This window comes from Hoplias malabaricus, chromosome 15 (genome assembly GCF_029633855.1).
Source record: "Hoplias malabaricus isolate fHopMal1 chromosome 15, fHopMal1.hap1, whole genome shotgun sequence".
Classification (NCBI taxonomy): domain Eukaryota; kingdom Metazoa; phylum Chordata; class Actinopteri; order Characiformes; family Erythrinidae; genus Hoplias; species Hoplias malabaricus.
In genome coordinates this window covers 16,973,349-16,994,263 of record NC_089814.1, presented here as the reverse complement: position 1 = coordinate 16,994,263, position 20,915 = coordinate 16,973,349, and the positions used below count along the sequence as shown (strand labels likewise).

Below are 20,915 nucleotides of genomic sequence, written 5' to 3'. Positions count from 1 at the left end.
ATGATCATACTCATTACTTTGGGAGTTGTTGTTAAGATTATAATTATGAGAAATAGAACACTAAAGCTGTTATTGGAATTGAAAAAAAATACCATATAAAAGACTTTGGAAAATGACAGATTTTATTTGGTAGGAAAGCCCCTGTTGTCTGCAGTTACACACAGCACACTTTGACATTACATGCCTTCAAGGAAATCAGAGACAACTTGGGGAACTATTCTGAGGAACTCCCCACTAAGACATTAACTTCCCAAAAATTGATTAACAATCATCTGATGTGATGCAGCAACACTAAATACTACTAGCTGATTATGCCGAATGTATTATTGTTTTAAAATAACGTAAGAAAATGTACTGTGTTGGATTACATAAGTGCTCTTCCAATACCACCCTCACAGAGCACATTTTGTTTCATGGACGTGTTAACACTTCTCCATCTGTGTGGGAGGCGTGGGTAGTGGTCCCATCTTAGAAACAGAGGAGTGAGCAAGCACTCCAAATTTGAAAGTGACATGGATTTGTTCTTTGACTTTAGTGAGCAGATTGTTGGGAAACAAAAAGATGTTAACAGCAGATTGTGCGTGGTAAAACAAGTAAAGCGTTTTGTTTGTGGATTTACTTGGCATATTTCCTACAATCTCTTCCAGGGTTAGCTATGCACCCATTTTTGTCTGATTTGATCACATCTGTGAGGCAGCTTGTACCTGCTGGCTCAGTATAGGCGTCTTGCTTGTCTGTGTGGAGATTCTCAGGGTGCAGTGTTCCCTTAGCACCAGCAGGTGGCATCTCTAGAGGCCAGTTCCAGCAGCTGAGCCTCCACTTCTTCAGCATCTTCAAGGAAGCGCTGAGTGAAGGATTGGATCAATCCTGCAGCACTAGCCTCATACTCCTCCAGTTCCACTGCTTCACCTGAAGCACAACACAGAGTGTACATTTACATTAAATTCTACAAACAAACGGGTTTCCACAATTTAACCTTCACTCAAATGTAGTGGTGTGAGCCTGCATTTTCCCTGCCATGGATGGGTTAAATGCAGAGGTCTTTGTACGGTTGAACGACAATCATAAATCATGTCACTTTCATTGTTCATTTTCATGTAGAGGCATATTTGTCTTATGAAATCAGCTTCTTTAGTTTGCATTGCTACATGTGTTGCGGCACCTATTTACATGGATTTGGTACCTCTGCCATTAAACGTGAAAATATAAAAAAAAATAAAAAATATCGTCCCTTACAACCACCATCCACAAAGAGCATTTGGCATTTAAGAACAGACAGGGATACCTTTGACTCGGGTGTTGGCCTGAACAAACATCTTGCGAGCCTCCTTGCGGAGTAGGACGGTCTCTCTGAGTTGTAAGAAGTTGTGAGGTCCATCCGAGTTAACTTCGGAGTAGCCCTCGTACAAAGCCCTGCCCCCCTCCACATCAGCTGTGGACTTGTGCACCTGAAAACACAGTTCAAAAATCAGTTAGGACAGGGGAGAAAAAAAAAAAAAAGTCAGTGACATGATTTAAAAACAGCATCTCAGAGAGGCTGGGTCCTTGGGATCTAGAAATGTCACAGGAATTACCAAATTTCAAATGGACTGAAGTGAAGTGGGTACGTGTTCTGTGGCCTGACAAATCTACACTAGAATTTTTTTTTTATTTTTTTTTTAAATAATGGAAGCCGAATCCTTCAAACTAAAGAGAAGATGGATCAGCTTCTTAAAAGCACAGATTTCAAAATCCCAGCATTTGTGATGGTACATAAGTACACATTTGTGAAGGAACTCTTAATGCTAATATTTTTGAGCAACATGATGCCATCTAGAAAATGTCTGTTTCTGGGAAGTCCTTATTTATTTCAGTAAGTCAAGGCCAATCCAGGCGGCACGGTGCCGCAGGTAGTGTCGCAGTCACACAGCTCCAGGGACCTGGAGGTTGTGGGTTCGATTCCCGCTCCGGGTGACTGTCTGTGAGGAGTTGGTGTGTTCTCCCCGTGTCCGTGTGGGTTTCCTCCGGGTGCTCCGGTTTCCTCCCACAGTCCAAAAACACACATTGGTAGGTGGATTGGCGACTCAAAAGTGTCCGTAGGTGTGAGTGTGTGAGTGAATGTGTGCTGCTGGCATACATTTCAAAATTGACATATGTTTAAAAAGAAAACTCTCCGTTTCAAAATGTTGCATTTGTTACTATTGCCAGTTAAATATACTGCTAAAATTATTGGTATACCGTAGCATTTTGTTTTACAATGCAGCAACCCAACTTGTGTGTGTGTATATATATGTGTGGCCTATATAGCTCCATGATATTCCAAGCATCATGCATGATCTCTGACATGCTGTACTTATGTGCCCATGAAGACATAAGCCACATGGGGGGGGACAACAATTGTGGTCTGTACCTGCAATCTGCAGAGGAACTTCTGAATGGCACTCTTGCCCACTGTGTAGATTTTGTTCCGATCAAGGGCAATGAGAGCATCAGGCCGGCCATCCACACCTGTGGTCTCACTCAGGGTTACCAACCCTTCCCCTGCTTCCAGTAGCACTCGGAGAATTACAAAACGAGCCTGCATATGAGCCTAAAGCACACAAATGCACCACTGATAAACCACACAGTGAGACCTAGCAGATAAAGGATTCTTCACACAACGAAGACGACAATAATCAAATCAAGGATGATTGTGCAGGTAAATGAAATCAATCTAGCAGATCAAAAAAAAAAAAAGAAAAAAAAAAAAAACACTACTTTGACTGTAAAGAAGTAGACAGTTTTGTGGCAGACCTGTCTCCAGCTCTTGCTCTCGGGTGTATAGAATTCCAGACCCACCAGACCAGCACGGACCATATTTAGCCAGTTCACATAAACCACGTCCTCAGCTTCCTCACCTTCATGGCCAAAAATACTGCAGCCAAGCACACAAATATTTCAGACACATTACAGTCCTATCAGTGTCGATATTTAAAAAAAAAAAAAAGAAATATATAGGACTATATTGTACATTTACACTTATCTGGTGTGGCATTAACTTCATACTCTATGAAAAGCATATTTTGTGTCTACTACATTTAGTTGCGTATTTGGGGAACATGAAGCAACCTGAGCAGAGCTGAATTTTATGGAAATTAATGCAGTAAATGTGATACGTTGGTGTTGTTTGGTCGATTAGAATCTACAGTGTACTGTGTGGGGAAGGGGGAGAGGAAACATAAATCGATAAATGCTGTTTCTGGAAACATGCAAGTTTATACAAGGTGCCTAACCTAAATCTGAGAGGGAAAATGACTTGTTTGGATGATACTGAAATTAACTGTAATTGTGACACTGTGAATTCATGTGGGGCAGTCATCTTACCTGAGAACCTGCTTGTTGAGACAGAGGTAGAGCCCCACACACTCTGCCCTGCACTCCTCATATGAAGAAGCAATTGTGGAGAATTTGCTGTCCCATGTCTCACTGCCTTTGTACCAGCTGGAGATCTGACAATCATTTTCATAATGCATGGTCTTAGACACAGATGTACCTGGGTTTGCAAGTCAAAACTGGAAGTAACACAAATATATATGGCCAAATATTTGTATGTACACCTGCTAATCCAAGCACTTTTCTTATGTACACCAAGTGGACAAATAAAACGGAGCCTAATGTGGATCTAAACAAAACAGCATGACAGATCTGTTAAGTGAGCTTGGAGTTGGTGGGATGGGGATGCCAGACCTCACTACAGAGCCTTCTGGAGCCTTCATGAGCTTAATTCAACAAAACAAAATGCAGGTGCCTATGTGATGACACCTGAGAAGAGCTGGTAATTTCCGGGGTGCTGGTAGGAAGTGTGGGTTGGGTACTATATACACTTCTAATGGGCTAGAATAAGATATTTTACATCTTATCCTGTGTATAAATACAATTACTGAACAATCCTATATTATAAATGTTAGCTCGCACATAATTTTTTTTTTTTTGTAAATCAAGTTAATCAATTATTTAAAAAATTAATATAGAGCTTCCTCCATCTTTGCTACAGAAACAGCTTTCAGAAAAGCTTTGGGAATTCTTTACACTATTCAGCAGTGCTGAACCATATAAAATGGGTGAAAATTACTTATATTGGATGATTAGCTCTTGCTTACAAATGCCACTATAATTCAATTATTAGGTTGAGACCAGTCTCTCAAAGAATACAGTTCTACAGCTACTTAGCCCAATGCTGGGGGCTTTAGACTATGCATGGCGCTAGGCATGGTAGTCGTATGTACAGCTGCTCCAGGACACTCCATCCTGACAATGCTTTTCTATGGAGATTATACCAGCTGGGCACCCGTGTCTACAATATGTGCAAACTAAAGTAGCTGAATTAAAGTTTTATGACTCAGAATACAGACATACACAACAGCATTACACACTCACCAATTCCCCGGTCTCAGGATTACGGACCTCAGCCTGATCAAAATTGAATTTCCCCTTTTCATCCTATTGGATATATTAACACACAATAGGGAGTAATGTGAATAAAACCTCCAGCCTTGTCTATTACATATCACAATAAATATTTTTAATACAGAAATAGGCTACTTACCTGGACAAAGAGTTTTCCACTGCCATGACCCAGCAGCTCATGAAGCCCTACCTGCACCTCAAAAGAAGGTCCCTTCCAATTGATGTAGAGATCCTGCAGACACAAAAACATCAAGAGAGATCAGGGTCACTGAAACCTCTCCACAAAGTATGTTTATTACTATAATGAGTAGTGACAGAAAAATGTATCTTGTTTTATACTTGATGTAATATGAAGAGAGAACACCTTCATTAAAATCTGCAGTGACAGAATCTATTCAACTGCACTATATGTAATTACAGGGTGGCATGGTGGCGCTATACGTAGCGTCACTGTCACTCTTGGGGTTGTGGGTTTGAACTACACCGTAGGTCAATGTCTATTTGAAGTTTGGTGTGTTCTCTTTTGTATCTGCATGAGTTTACTCCCGGTGCTCCAGTTTCCTCCCACAGTCCAAAAATACATGATGGTGGGTGGATTGTCTATTTAAAGTGTCCATAAGTGTGAATGAGTAAGTGTGTGGGGCCCTGTGATAGACTGGTGCCCCATCCAGGGTGAGTTTGTACACTGCGCCCCGTGATTAATACAAAAACAAAAAAAAGGGTATGTATCATTCCTGTTATCAAACCATTTTACCTTGTCTTTTTCATCAAGGAAAGTAAGCTTTTCTTTCTGTGTGGCATATGCAACAGCCAGCACATTCCCAAGCGATACGTTCTTAAAGCCTTCAGTTTGTCTGATGTCATCATCTAGGTAACAGAGATCTCCGTAAGCATATAAATACACGAAAAGGTTCTCAGAAACTAAAGTAACAGTAAATAGCAGTACTCACAGTTTGGAATGTTGATTCCTGCTGGAATGCCACTGCCAGCAAAAGTAAGTACGTCCAGTGAGGTGAAATCAGGTTTAAGGAAGCGATCCTTCTCAAAGGTTTCAGGCCAGGGCAGCTCGGGCAACAAGACCTCCGCTGAGCTCACCAGCTCGGCAAAGCGAGAACTCATGGCCTTATTGACCACAGCTACAAAACCTATGAAGAAATAGAGAAATTAAATAACTTCACAATCCATCTTCAGGTGTAGTGTGGAGCAAAGCGTGAATTAAAAATGATTATTTAGGGTTTTCTTGTCCCTCCCACCACCACCAAACAAGTACTACTCATATGAAATGAAGAATCAATTTTTTGTAGTTTTATGAACCAATTGAACATATACAGACCACTATTTGTCAGAATGATGTTTGATACCTAATATAGAGAAGAATCACTCGACAAAATATTTAAGTAATTGCTCCTTTACACTTACCTTCAAACTCGCCTCTTGAACCAAACGGATCTCTGTAGCTCTCAATGAAACCAATATAACTATCAAAAGAGAAAAATAAGAGCAGAGTGAAACAAAAAAGGTGTTCAGAGGAATTTAAAATAACATAAAATTTAAAACTGTACTGCTGACACATCCTAAATCCCATCTGCGAATCCAATTTGACACATTTGCTGCTTATTTAAATTTTAGCTGCGTTTCAATTACGATTTTAACTTAACTTAAAGTTAAGTACATAGCACCTACATCACACAAGTGGCCACAAGGGGAGAAGGGTCAAGGAGGAGTGGGTTTACTAGAGCGCGAGGAGGAAAAAGTCCAGGTAAGGTCCAGGACGTATATTGAGGTGCTTGTGTTCACACATACAGCTCCTCCTGATAAACTTCGGAACATTTCTGGATTATTGTGCATATGGGAAAGTTTAAAGACTCTAGTAAAGACTCAGAGTGAAGTCGGAGGCAGCGTAGATAAGAATGGAGTGGGAAAGGCTTCTGAGTTTCTCCTGCACGCCTAAAGCACGTGATTCATTTTCTGCTGCGAGAGGGCGCCGGATGCAGAAAATATGTGTCAAATCATATGTGAACAACCATCTGGGACTTCTCTGGACCCAATATTTCAGAGCTTCTCTAGAAGTTCATGTGTATAAGCAGCAAAAGAATTGAATATCAAATAACAAGTGACTTTTTCAACATTTATAACCCAACCATAGTTTAATATTTATTTAAATTAAGTTTAATAATGTTTTTTCTTCTAGCTTACATTTATTAACTGGTCTGTCCAACAATGAATTCGCCACTGCAATAGAAATTGAGTCAGGTCACAATGCATTCTGGGCAAATTCTGCTTCTGTAGTGGACTGTGTTCACTAGTTCCATTGCCCCTTTGAGGGCTCATTTTACACACTTGATGAAGTGGCAAAGTGGGTGTGGGCAAGTTTGTACTTTGGTTTATCCTACTAGAGCAAAGTTGTCTGGGTGTAGGAGGAGCATAATCTATCCACCCACTCAAGTCAACTTTTTCTGAAGATAACATAACATAATTCTAAGTCAAACATAATACATATCTGTTCTCTAGTGTTCCTCTACCGCCTTTTCTCATGTAAAATACTCAAGTTAAATTTCTCACTCATTGTCCAAATTGAACGCACATCGTGTTACACGCGAACAGGTCTTAGTTGTCTTAAAAGTCTGATAGCATTAAAGCTGGTCCTTAATCACCTCTCCACAATAGGTCCCTTGTCTTTGATCCAAAAACGAGAGCCGTCTTTATGAGCGTCCACAGAACCATAAGTAAAACTGCGGATATATTCCTCCAGCATTTGAGCCTGGTTCTCATTGGCAGCATAAGTCTGTAAGACAGGAACAAGAGTAACAATCAATCACATAACGAAATAAACAATTGTTATTTTTCTCTGATCTACAAAGGAAGGTGAATACAGTGAGAGGGTTTCCTTGCAGAATGTACACGCACTTTTGCTTTCTCTAGGTTCTGGCATACTTTCTCCATAAGAAATGCATAGTCTCCTCTTTGAACACAGAACGTTGCACCCTCAAAGTCAAATGTCCCGCAACGAGATTCTGTTTCACCTTCAACAGCACAGTCTGTAACAGAGAGGAGACAAGGCTTGAGCAAAAACAATGTAGAGGAGAGCCATATAAAAAAAAAAAATAAATATAAAAAAAAAAAAAAAAAAAAAAAAAAAAAAAAAAAAAAAAAAAAAACTGTTCATAGTATATTCCAAGTTATATTTTTCAAAATATTTTGTCTATTTTTCTCACCCTTCTTAACTGCAGAGGCCAGGCGCACCTCATAGCAACATTTCCCTTCTGACTCCGTCTTAAACAAGCGAGTGTTGTAGGCACTCAGGTTCTGGGAAGGTATCAAATAGCAATGCGTTATATTACAAACATTAGTAGGACTCTTGCTAAAGGTGGACTGTAACCCAATCTCCATTACTCTTTGAAGAAGGATTCAATATCAACCAGTAACACACAACTTTGATACTGCTTTAAAATATATATATATATATATATATATATACACACACATTTCAACCAGTAATAAGAGACAAGAGTTAACAAAAACAATGGTTAGACACATTTAAGGATATGTTCTTCAATACGTACAGGCTCTGTATTCGAACAAAATGATTATACAACAGTTTTATTAGTAAAATTAGGTGTACGTCAGATAATAAATGAGTAAATATTGTACCTTGGAGTCTAGAAATTTCTGAGCCAACTCTGCATCTTCTAAACAACAATTCCCTGAGAAGTATGTGGTGATTCCCTTGAATGGGAAAAGAAAACAGAAACATTATGCATTTGCAATGTCAGAAGCGTTCTCACAGTTGGAAATGTGTATGGCTAAGGCTTGGTCGGCGCCTGTGTAGCTCATGCCTAAGGAACAACAGTTAATTCACTGTGACTCCTTTGGAACATAAATTCACACATGAGCTCATTTGGGCATGAACCACACTTTGTGCTAAAGGGCTAGCAGGATTAATTTGTAGGATTATGGACATTTGTGTTCCTGCATACAGCTTTTTCAGGTAATGCATGTGTAAATGGGGTTCAGTGGAGCACAGTTGGCCTTGACGTCTGCGTGGATAGACTGGTATATCATCTCTCACATCAAAAAAAGTACAGAGAGCAACTACTGGCTTTTGTGACAGATCTGGGCAGTAGGCATTGTCCTCCAGGACACTGGGCAGTCAAACAACACAGTGTTAGCAGCATTTCAAAAAAAGAAACAGTGGCTGTTTTCACATGTCTTGGAGGAAGGTTGGTGGCCCCATGTATGATTGGAAGAGTACCAACTAACAGGCGAAACTGATGACGATTGAGGAGAAAACAGGAATTAATGATAAAATCCCAAAGTATTGCAGATGTGTTTTTTGCTCATCCCAACATTGAATACAGACATCTGTGTCTCTGAGTTGCAACAAGGTTAGGAGGGTTAAATGGCCTAAAACACCTTTAAGCTGTCTTACCTTGGCCCCTAAACCCAGCTGTTTCTGCTTGTCTTCCAGAGAGTAGAGGAAGTTGGAGCAACTGTTCCACAGCACCTCAATATCAGCAGGATTTTCCTTAAAGGCCTGGCTCTCCCACACCAGGGCCTTAAACTTTTCCTGCAAGTGTAACCAAGTCCAGGTTCAATTCACAAATATGAATTCTTCCATGCCTCCCTCCTCCCATCTGTGTTTGGTTTATTTGGTGTTCAAATGAAACATTGTTTTTGTACTTTTAGACAAGTTTATATTTTTCCACTTTAAGCCTTGTAGACCAGCTATGGCAGGACCAAAGAGCTACGAAACCAAAGAGCACAGAACAATACAAGCACAGAGGGTATGCGACTTCATTCTCTGATGAGGGTACCTTTACAGCATTTTATCTTTACATACAAATTAGTTGTTTGCAGCTATTTTAATGTATAATATTTTTAATGTATAAACACGCAAGTTAAGGTAGGGTGCTTATCAGTATGTACAACCTGAGTGAACAAGAGCTGGTGTCTGAGAGTTTACCTTTGGCAGATTGGGAATAAACTTTGTGTCACCAAATGACTTGTAGTTTCCCATGTTTGCATAAAGTCCTGAAGCATATACAAGAAAAGCCTAAAAATATCAAGGAAAAAAAACAAAAAAAAAAAACATTGTCATTAAGTAAGCATGGGCATTAAAGAGAGTATAAGATCACCGGACAAAATACAGCCACAAAATACATGTTAAGAATGTTAATTCTTACCTAGCATGACTGGTGTGGTTATGAGACACTTAATTGTTTACTTAAAAATAAATGGTATATGTTTATTGAAATGATGGTGACTATGTTTGTGTGAGAAGCTTAGTAAAGTGTGTTTTTAACCTGGTATTCCTCTGAGCTCAGTCCTACTGCCGTTGCCACAGCCTGCAGCTCTGCAGGAGGCTGCTTTCGGAAAATTCTCTGCAGGAGCACATATATAGTTGGAGATTCTGGGGAAGTTTGGAGCAATACCACTAGGCCACCATACCAAGCTGCCCGAGATAGGTAATGTGCATACAGCTGCTCCTTGGGCGACAGCAGTCGGAAGGCTTCCCCACAGTCCAGAGCAGAGATCCCAATGTCATTGGGGAGGTAGTACTGAGAATCCACCATTGCTTGTATGCAAGCAGTGTTCCTCTAGTCACAGTGGGGCTCTGGGAGAAAAACAAAGAGTCTTAACACAAGAAAAGTATTTTGAATTTGCAATTTAAAAAAAAAAATATTACTGCAAGGAGTGCCCACAAAATATTAAAATCTGGATCTTAATATGGTATACAATTCAGATGGTCCCATTTAAGTTCTGTAGTAGGGCTTGAAGAATCTCTCACACACACAAACAGTTGAAACAGCTGAAGGACAGTTACACGATGCATGCTTCATAATGAATGGTTACCTAAAGGTTTCAGCTTATTTTAAATTCATATCAAACATTTTTTAAGTTTGTTTTTGTATATATCATTTATTGGCATAATTTCAATTTGTACAATTTCTATTTACATTAAATAAATTTACCCAAAAGGTATTATTCCATTTGTTTAGACACACATTATACCTTGCCGTTTAGTTTTAAAGCCGTGGGTCTTCACGTGGTCCTGTGGTGGGGTCACAAAAAAAAAATATAGCCTACTGGTCCGCAGCCCTCCTAGAGAAATGGAGAACGTTGTTTGCCATCATTCATTCATTCATCCATCCATTATCTGTAACCTCTTATCCAATTCAGGGTCGCGGTGGGTCCAGAGCCTACCAGGAATCATTGGGCGCAAGGCGGGAATACACCCTGGAGGGGGCGCCAGTCCTTCACAGGGCTGTTTGCCATCATGATGCACAAAATTAATTATCCTGTGCAGACCCACTTTTAGAGGCATTAAAAAGCCTCTCAAGGGAAAATGTTTTTCGAATCTTTAAAACTTGTCTGTGTTTTTTATAGATGGGTAATGTTTCGGGGCTTTAATAAGCAGTAAGGGCCATGGCTAAGCATTTCCAATTTGATAATACAATTTCAGGTGAATTCACACAGCCAGTGTTTCTTACATCTTAAACCCACAGAACCAACCCGGATGACTCGCAGGGCAGGTTTTTCAAGCGAACTGCACATTTAGCTATATATGAGCATACAAAATGAAGGTGAAGTTTCTTGGAAACAGCATCTAAATATTTCATGTTGATTAACAGAGGTGTGGTTTATGTTTAAATGATGACCAGAAGGGGACATTTCAGGACACAGATGTCTGGTTCCCATCATCAGAAGTGTGAAGAATTCAGGTTCTTTTAGTTTCTTTAGAACGGCACATTCAATATCAAACCCCTTTTCATAAGTTTCATGAGCTGAAAGGCCATCATACCACCACTAACATGATTTCTCTGGGGACAAACACGGTTTGAATATCGTTTGTACAATATTAAGCTGAAGAACGGCCCAATAACTTTTCTCTAATTCTGCTAGGAACAATAGGAATATTATTATTAGAAATAGAGGTGAATAATGAAAACAGGAGACATATTAAAAGCCCGATAAGCTGTGGAGTATTCATAATTTGTGAACCCTCATATTGGAAACCTACTAAACGCCTACAGTCATAGTGTCGGTGACCTGCAGACATATACTTTCACTTCTGCTCTAGAAATGAAGGCAGTCGAACAAAGATCTCTAAGCTAAGCTCTGCTAACCCCACTAGCTCGAGGCATTGGACTTGACAAGCCTAATATTACTTAAACGTTAATTAAAGCACTAGTCGAGTCCCCCGGAATATATCTCCACCATTTGTACAAATCTGTTCACAGAGTAAAACTGCACCGTTATTAACCTCACGTTCTAACGTTTACCTCAGTTGTGTCCAACGCTGTCAAAGTGCAACCTCACCGTCCACCAGCTTCCGATTCTTCATTCAGCGCAAGCCCGGCCCCTCAACCTATCAACTGAGAGAAAGCAAGAATGACATCGGTTGTAGCCAATCAAAGCGCAGAGTCCAAACAGCGGGCTCAGTGGGTCGAACCAGAGTAGAACATTCCAAATGCCTCCGTACTCCTTGTCTAGGGCACTATGTGGGCCATTAAACAACGGCATCTTTAACCAAAATACTGCATTATATGCCTTACACAATATAACCGCATTCATCTATAAGTTGTTCGACATCCTGTATAATAGGTAGAGACAATCTGGGTGACCTCTCTGGCGCCCTTTATAGGGAGTAGAGAGCAATTTCCATTTCAGCCATTCTCTCGTCTGCGCGAATTTAATAAGAAGAGTAAAACACTGAAAAGGGGGAGATACATTTGTGAGTTAATAAATGAGTGTCAGATATTGATATAGTTGGCTATTACAGTTTTAAACAATCATTAAACCCAAAACACACTTGCAAAATGTTCCTGACGTTGAACCAAGTGTACACTCCGAAGGTTTGTAGCGCCCGTTAAGCTGTGTACTATGGAGCAGCCTAGCACGTCTGCGACTGAAGTCAAGCCAGCCTCCACTTGGAAAAGCTTGGTCAAGCCAGCCCCCACTTAGATTTGGTGGAACGTCGTATTCTGAACATTACGGTAATAGCGTGCAGAGGAACAAATTTCTAAATAAAAGCCAAAAGTCAATGACAGGAAATGTATGTAATAATAAATAATTTTCTAAACAAATAATAAATGGATAAACAACAAATATTTGCTATTTTGTGGAAATGATGAAGATTTTAGGACATGACTCTCAAGTCACTTTGATGTGCCATTTAAAAAAAAGGCCCTTTGTGTAGTCCTATGTCTGTAAATTTATTTCCAAATTTAAATAATTATTAAAAAGAAACCTTTAGTTTGCACAGAACAATTTCACTTCATAATCATAGTACCACACCTGATTATGTCACTCACTTAATATGAAGTCATTCTGATGTGTCATTTCAAAATAAAGGCCCTTTGAATTGTCCCATTTCTGTAAATTTAATTTCAAATGTAAATAATTATTAAAAAGAAACCTTTAGTTTGCACAGAACAATTTCACTTCATAATCATAGTACCACACCTGATTATGTCACTCACTTAATATGAAGTCATTCTGATGTATCATTCCAAAATAAAGGCCCTTTGAATTGTCCCATGTCTGTAAAATTAATTTCAAATTTAAATAATTATTAAAAGGAAACCTTTAGTTTGCACAGAACAATTTCACTTCATAATCATAGTACAACACCTGATTATGTCACTCATGTAATATGAAGTCATTCTGATGTGTCATTTCAAAATAAAGGCCATTTGAATTGTCCCATTTCTGTAAATTTAATTCCAAATTTAAATAATTATTAAAAAGAAACCTTTAGTTTGCACAGACCAACTTCACTTCATAATCATAGTACAACACCTGATTATGTCACTCATGTAATATGAAGTCATTCTGATGTGTCATTTCAAAATAAAAGCCCATTGAATTGTCCCATTTCTGTAAATTAATTTCCAAATTTAAATAATTATTAAAAAGAAACCCTTAGTTTGCACAGAACAATTTCACTTCATAATCATAGTACCACACCTGATTATGTCACTCACTTCATATGAAGTCATTCTGATGTGTCATTTCAAAATAAAGGCCCTTTGAATTGTCCCATTTCTGTAAATTTATTTCCAAATTTAAATAATTATTAAATGTGAACCATTAGTTTGCACAGAACAATTTCACTTCATAATCATAGTACCACACCTGATTATGTCACTCACTTCATATGAAGTCATTCTGATGTGTCATTTCAAAATAAAAGCTCTTTGAATTGTCCCATTTCTGTAAATTTAATTCCAAAATTTAGATCATTATTAAAAAGAAACCTTTAGATTGCACAGAACAATTTCACTTCATAATCATAGTACCACACCTGATTATGTCACTCATTAAATATAAAGTCATTCTGATGTGTTATTTCAAAATAAAAGCTGTTTGAATTGTCCCATTTCTGTAAATTTAATTTAAAATGTAAATAATTATTAAAAAGAAACCTTTAGTTTGCACAGAACAACTTCACTTCATAATCATAGTACCACACCTGATTATGTCACTCACTTCATATGAAGTCATTCTGATGTGTCATTTCAAAATAAAAGCCCATTGAATTGTCCCATATCTGTAAATTTAATTCCACATTTAAATAATTATTAAAAGGAAACCTTTAGTTTGCACAGAACAATTTCACTTCATAATCATAGTACCACACCTGATTATGTCACTCACTTAATATGAAGTCATTCTGATGTATCATTCCAAAATAAAGGCCCTTTGAATTGTCCCATGTCTGTAAAATTAATTTCAAATTTAAATAATTATTAAAAGGAAACCTTTAGTTTGCACAGAACAATTTCACTTCATAATCATAGTACAACACCTGACTATGTCACTCATGTAATATGAAGTCATTCTGATGTGTCATTTCAAAATAAAGGCCATTTGAATTGTCCCATTTCTGTAAATTTAATTCCAAATTTAAATAATTATTAAAAAGAAACCTTTAGTTTGCACAGAACAACTTCACTTCATAATCATAGTACCACACCTGATTATGTCACTCACTTAATATGAAGTCATTCTGATGTGTCATTTCAAAATAAAAGCCCATTGAATTGTCCCATTTCTGTAAATTTATTTCCAAATTTAAATAATTATTAAAAGGAAACCTTTAGTTTGCACAGAACAATTTCACTTCATAATCATAGTACCACACCTGATTATGTCACTCACTTCATATGAAGTCATTCTGATGTGTCATTTCAAAATAAAAGCTCTTTGAATTGTCCCATTTCTGTAAATTTAATTCCAAATTTATATCATTATTAAATGTGAACCATTAGTTTGCACAGAACAATTTCACTTCATAATCATAGTACCACACCTGATTATGTCACTCACTGAATATGAAGTCATTCTGGTGTGCCATTTTAAAAAAGAACTATTGTAAATGATCACATTTCAGCTATATTCACTCCGGATGTTGGAATTGTTATTAAAAGGAATCCTCCAGTTTGCACACACCACTTTCACTTTATAATGAAAGTACACCCCCTAAATATATGTCTCTCACTTAATATCAAGTCATTCTTGTGTGCCATTTCAGATTAGGACCACTGTAATCAATCAGATTTAAATTATATTCACTGTAGATGTTGAGATTGTTAATAAAAGGAATCCTCCAGTTTGTAAACACTACTTTCACTTCATAATGATAGTACAGCACATGCAAGCATCAATCATTTAATGTCATACTATTGTAGTGTGTCTAATTTGTTCATCCACTCATTACATCCAGATCACATTACTGATATAATGCACGACGCGGTTCCTCAGCGCCTTCAAGAGTAGTCGACTCATGTACCGAGTGATTACTCCAGTGTGAATCGAAGGAACTGGCGTTAGAAGCGTGCTGGAGTCACCCCCTCGCTGGTGGATTACCCCTTCAGGTCCGGGGAATTTTTTTTGGGGGGGTTAAGGGTGGGGGCTGTTAGCCTCCGACTTCAGGACAAGGGAAGTGAGGCTAACAGGGGCGCACCTCTGGGGGATCCATGGTTAAAGAAATCCCTCAAGAGTTCGCCCATCAGACCCCCTAAACCCTTAACAGTTCCAGTACAGGACGTCGTTGCAGGGCCCCCTGCCTCCGTGGACGTTGTCGCAGGGCCCCCTGCCTCCGTGGCGTCGTCGCAGGGCCCCCTGCCTCCGTGGACGTCGTCGCAGGGCCCCCTGCCTCCGTGGACGTCGTCGCAGGGCCTCCTGCCTCCGTGGACGTCGTCGCAGGGCCTCCTGTCTCTGTGGACGTCGTCGCAGGGCCTCTTGTCTCCGTGGACGTCATCGCAGGGCCCTCTGCTCCCAAGGATGTCGCTGCACTCCCTCCTGATCTCCAGGAGAAGCTTGCAAGCCTCTTGGCACGTCTGGAGGTCTCCGTGAAGGCGGCACCCGCCGCTCCTGTCTCCGTGAAGGCGGCACCAGCCGCTCCTGTCTCTGTGAAGGCGGCACCAGCCGCTCCTGTCTCCGTGAAGGTGGCACCAGCCGCTCCTGGACCCGTGACTGTGGCTCCGGCCGCTTCTGCACCCGTGACTGTGGCTCTGGTCGCTTCAGGTCGTGTCCCCATAACTGTGCCCAGGCTGGTTCCTCAGACTTCCCCTCAGACATTTGCCAGTCCTGGGCATCCCCCAGTTGTTTTGATTCCCATGTCTGTTCCTGTCCTGGTTCCTGTCTTAGTCCTCGTCCCTGTACCTGTGTCTGCCTTTGTCTCTGTTCCCGTCCCTGTCACTGTGTTCGTGTCAGTCCCGGTAAACGTCCTGGTCCCTGTTCCCCTGCCAAGTCTTATCCAGTCCCCTGTTAATCCAGTCCAGTCCACATTTCAGTCTTATGTCTTATCACCTGTCTCTTCACCTGTCTTGTCTTCAGTCCAGTCTCCATTTCAACCCTCTGTCCTGTCTCAAGGCCAGTCTCCTGTCCATTCCCAACACCCAGTCCCGTCACCTGTCCTGCCTCATGTCCAGTCCCCGTATACATCCAGTGTTCAATCAAATGTCCTGTCCCCTGTTCAGTCACTTGTCTTGTCTCCCTTCCAGTCCACTGTCCTGTCCCCTGCTCCTGTCCAATCTTCTGTCTCTGGTTCTGTCCTGTCCTCAGTTATGTCCCCTGTCTCGTCACCAGTCTCTGCTCCTGTCCAGTCCCATTACCCAGTTCTGCCACATGTTCTGTCTCCATTCCAGTCCCCTGTCCTGTCACCTGCCCATGTCCAGTCTTCTGTCCCTAAACCTGTTCAGTCACCTGCTTCTGTCTCCAGTTCCTAGTCTCGTCCAATCCCCGTTCCCATCCATTGTCCTATCCAATGTCAAGCACCCTGTCCAGTTTCCTGCTCCGGTCCAGTCTCATGTGTCCTGTCTAGTCCTTTCCAGTCTCAAGTCCTGTCTCCTTTTCCCTTTTTTCAGTCACCCGTTCAGTCCCGTCTGCTCTCCAGTTTTGTCTCCAGTCCGTCCCCCTCTTCATTCCAGTATTTCATCACCCGTCTCTAGTTCTGTCTTGTCCCGTTTCTGTCCTCTGTCTTGTCTCAAGTCTCTTCTCCTGTAGCCTCCCTTTGTCAGCCTCCTGTCCTGTCCTGTGTCCAGTCTCCTATATCCGGTCCGGTCATGTCCCCAGCTCCTGTGTCTGTTCTGTTGTGTCTGTTGTCCTTGTCTCCGCCCATGTCCCGCCTTTGTTCCGCCTCCTTGTCCGCTGTCCTCGTTATCTGTCTCAGGTGTGTCTCGTTTGTATGTAGTATTTAAGTTCCCTTGTGTCACTTCCTGTTATCGGTCATTTGTTTTGCTCTTTCCCAGTCAAGTCATGTCGTTTCGTTTTGTGTTGTTAACTTCCTAGTCAAGACGTTTCGTTTAGTTTCCCAGTCATGTTGTTTCTTCCTTTTTCATAGTCATATGGTGTTGTTTCTCTCCCACTTCAAGTCAGGTTGTTTTTGTTTCCTAGTCGTTTCATTTTGATTCCAAAGTCATGTCGGTTTGTGTAATTCTCATTTGTAGTCATGTCATTTTGTTTTTCTCCCCAAGCCTTGTCATTTCTTTCCTCTAAGTATCGTTGTTTCGCCTCCAGTGTATCTGTGTCTTGTTTCTTAGTTTGGTCTGTCTCTGTTGTTTTCCTCAATTCATTTCATATGTCTAGTTGTTTCCGTAGTTGCCAGTCTTTGTTTTGTTGTATCTTTTGTTTCATTAAAATTACTGTGTTTTAGCAAGTGCGTCCGCCTCCGTCAGTCTGCCCCGCTAATCGTGACATTCACTGAGTGACGCCATAGGAGAAGTACTATTGGTTCCATGAAGAACCATCTTTCGGAATATTTTAAATGTGTAAAAAAAGCCACAGTCACGGGTGGAGAAGCGGCCGGAGCCACAGTCACGGGTGCAGAAGCGGCCGGAGCCACAGTCACGGGTCCAGGAGCGGCTGGTGCCACCTTCACGGAGACAGGAGCGGCTGGTGCCGCCTTCACAGAGACAGGAGCGGCTGGTGCCGCCTTCACGGAGACAGGAGCGGCGGGTGCCGCCTTCACGGAGACCTCCAGACGTGCCAAGAGGCTTGCAAGCTTCTCCTGGAGATCAGGAGGGAGTGCAGCGACATCCTTGGGAGCAGAGGGCCCTGCGATGACGTCCACGGAGACAAGAGGCCCTGCGACGACGTCCACAGAGACAGGAGGCCCTGCGACGACGTCCACGGAGGCAGGAGGCCCTGCGACGACGTCCACGGAGGCAGGGGGCCCTGCGACGACGTCCACGGAGGCAGGGGGCCCTGCGACGACGCCACGGAGGCAGGGGGCCCTGCGACAACGTCCACGGAGGCAGGGGGCCCTGCAACGACGTCCTGTACTGGAACTGTTAAGGGTTTAGGGGGTCTGATGGGCGAACTCTTGAGGGATTTCTTTAACCATGGATCCCCCAGAGGTGCGCCCCTGTTAGCCTCACTTCCCTTGTCCTGAAGTCGGAGGCTAACAGCCCCCACCCTTAACCCCCCCCAAAAAAATTCCCCGGACCTGAAGGGGTAATCCACCAGCGAGGGGGTGACTCCAGCACGCTTCTAACGCCAGTTCCTTCGATTCACACTGGAGTAATCACTCGGTACATGAGTCGACTACTCTTGAAGGCGCTGAGGAACCGCGTCGTGCATTATATCAGTAATGTGATCTGGATGTAATGAGTGGATGAACAAATTAGACACACTACAATAGTATGACATTAAATGATTGATGCTTGCATGTGCTGTACTATCATTATGAAGTGAAAGTAGTGTTTACAAACTGGAGGATTCCTTTTATTAACAATCTCAACATCTACAGTGAATATAATTTAAATCTGATTGATTACAGTGGTCCTAATCTGAAATGGCACACAAGAATGACTTGATATTAAGTGAGAGACATATATTTAGGGGGTGTACTTTCATTATAAAGTGAAAGTGGTGTGTGCAAACTGGAGGATTCCTTTTAATAACAATTCCAACATCCGGAGTGAATATAGCTGAAATGTGATCATTTACAATAGTTCTTTTTTAAAATGGCACACCAGAATGACTTCATATTCAGTGAGTGACATAATCAGGTGTGGTACTATGATTATGAAGTGAAATTGTTCTGTGCAAACTAATGGTTCACATTTAATAATGATATAAATTTGGAATTAAATTTACAGAAATGGGACAATTCAAAGAGCTTTTATTTTGAAATGACACATCAGAATGACTTCATATGAAGTGAGTGACATAATCAGGTGTGGTACTATGATTATGAAGTGAAATTGTTCTGTGCAAACTAAAGGTTTCTTTTTAATAATTATTTAAATTTGGAAATAAATTTACAGAAATGGGACAATTCAAAGGGCCTTTATTTTGAAATGACACATCAGAATGACTTGATATTCAGTGAGTGACATAATCAGATGTGGTACTATGATTATGAAGTGAAATTGTTCTGTGCAAACTAAAGGTTTCTTTTTAATAATTATTTAAATTTGGAAATTAATTTACAGAAATGGGACAATTCAATGGGCTTTTATTTTGAAATGACACATCAGAATGACTTCATATTACATGAGTGACATAATCAGGTGTTGTACTATGATTATGAAGTGAAGTTGTTCTGTGCAAACTAAAGGTTTCTTTTTAATAATTATTTAAATTTGGAATTAAATTTACAGAAATGGGACAATTCAAATGGCCTTTATTTTGAAATGACACATCAGAATGACTTCATATTACATGAGTGACATAATCAGGTGTTGTACTATGATTATGAAGTGAAATTGTTCTGTGCAAACTAAAGGTTTCCTTTTAATAATTATTTAAATTTGAAATTAATTTTACAGACATGGGACAATTCAAAGGGCCTTTATTTTGGAATGATACATCAGAATGACTTCATATGAAGTGAGTGACATAATCAGGTGTGGTACTATGATTATGAAGTGAAATTGTTCTGTGCAAACTAAAGGTTTCTTTTTAATAATTATTTACATTTGAAATTAAATTTACAGAAATGGGACAATTCAAAGGGCCTTTATTTTGAAATGACACATCAGAATGACTTCATATTAAGTGAGTGACATAATCAGGTGTGGTACTATGATTATGAAGTGAAATTGTTCTGTGCAAACTAAAGGTTTCTTTTTAATAATTATTTAAATTTGGAAATAAATTTACAGACATAGGACTACACAAAGGGCCTTTTTTTTAAATGGCACATCAGAGTGACTTGAGAGTCATGTCCTAAAATCTTCATCATTTCCACAAAATAGCAAATATTTGTTGTTTATCCATTTATTATTTGTTTAGAAAATTATTTATTATTACATACATTTCCTGTCATTGACTTTTGGCTTTTATTTAGAAATTTGTTCCTCTGCACGCTATTACCGTAATGTTCAGAATACGACGTTCCACCAAATCTAAGTGGGGGCTGGCTTGACCAAGCTTTTCCAAGTGGAGGCTGGCTTGACTTCAGTCGTCTGCGCAGTGGGCTGTGGAGCAGTCCCTTCAGTGAAGCTCTGTCCCGTATTTCGGGACGGTCCCACACTCGCTGTAGTGGGTGAATGCAGTCATATTCTCCCAATGTTTCTTATTATTAAATATGAAAGGTTTTTTTTGTTTGTTTGTTTGTCTTAAGGTGAAACATCTTAATTATTTTGGAACTGTGGCAGAACAGCTGTTTGAAACGTAATACTTAATATGTTTTAATAGTTTATTATACTCAATACACATGAAATAGAGATAGTAATAGTAAAATGATAGCAAAAGTAGAGTGAGCCATGTGTTTAATTCTGTAATGGAAATTGAGCATGATTAGATATTAATTCTGTTTTTTATTTTTTTAAACTAAGTATTTGTATATTGGGAATAATATATAAACACTTGAACTTAGCTTGGTTCCAAGTCCTCCAATAAAATGTATTTTTAGACTGGCGGCTCATTGGCCAACTGATTTTTAAAAGTGGTGATTGAGATCTCACAGAAAGAGAAATGGGTGTGAACACAGACCAACCCACTAGTCAGAGGCAGGTGACTGGCTGTGTCATAAA

At 40.2% G+C, this 20,915-nt stretch overlaps 1 protein-coding gene across 2 annotated transcripts; it reads right to left on the bottom strand.

Moving 5' to 3' along the window:
- Positions 1–104: 104 nt before the first annotated feature.
- dpp3 (dipeptidyl-peptidase 3) lies at positions 105–12,368 on the bottom strand. 2 transcript variants are annotated; one of them, XM_066646658.1, is made up of 20 exons: positions 12,239–12,368; positions 11,709–11,801; positions 10,438–10,527; positions 9,729–10,039; positions 9,389–9,478; positions 8,855–8,992; positions 8,077–8,151; positions 7,641–7,731; positions 7,333–7,463; positions 7,080–7,210; positions 5,845–5,903; positions 5,376–5,570; positions 5,180–5,292; positions 4,565–4,657; positions 4,396–4,458; positions 3,343–3,467; positions 2,773–2,893; positions 2,390–2,569; positions 1,286–1,448; positions 105–909 (listed from the first exon to the last, which is right to left on the bottom strand). In XM_066646658.1, the coding sequence occupies exons 4-20, from the start codon at positions 9,996–9,998 to the stop codon at positions 767–769; spliced, it is 2,181 nt and encodes a 726-aa protein (XP_066502755.1). In that variant the 5' UTR covers positions 9,999–10,039; positions 10,438–10,527; positions 11,709–11,801; positions 12,239–12,368; the 3' UTR covers positions 105–766. The 2 variants fall into 2 exon arrangements, with proteins under 2 accessions (XP_066502755.1, XP_066502754.1); XM_066646657.1 differs by lacking the exon at positions 10,438–10,527 and having other exon boundaries at positions 12,239–12,367.
- Between the last annotated feature and the right edge of the window lie 8,547 nt (positions 12,369–20,915).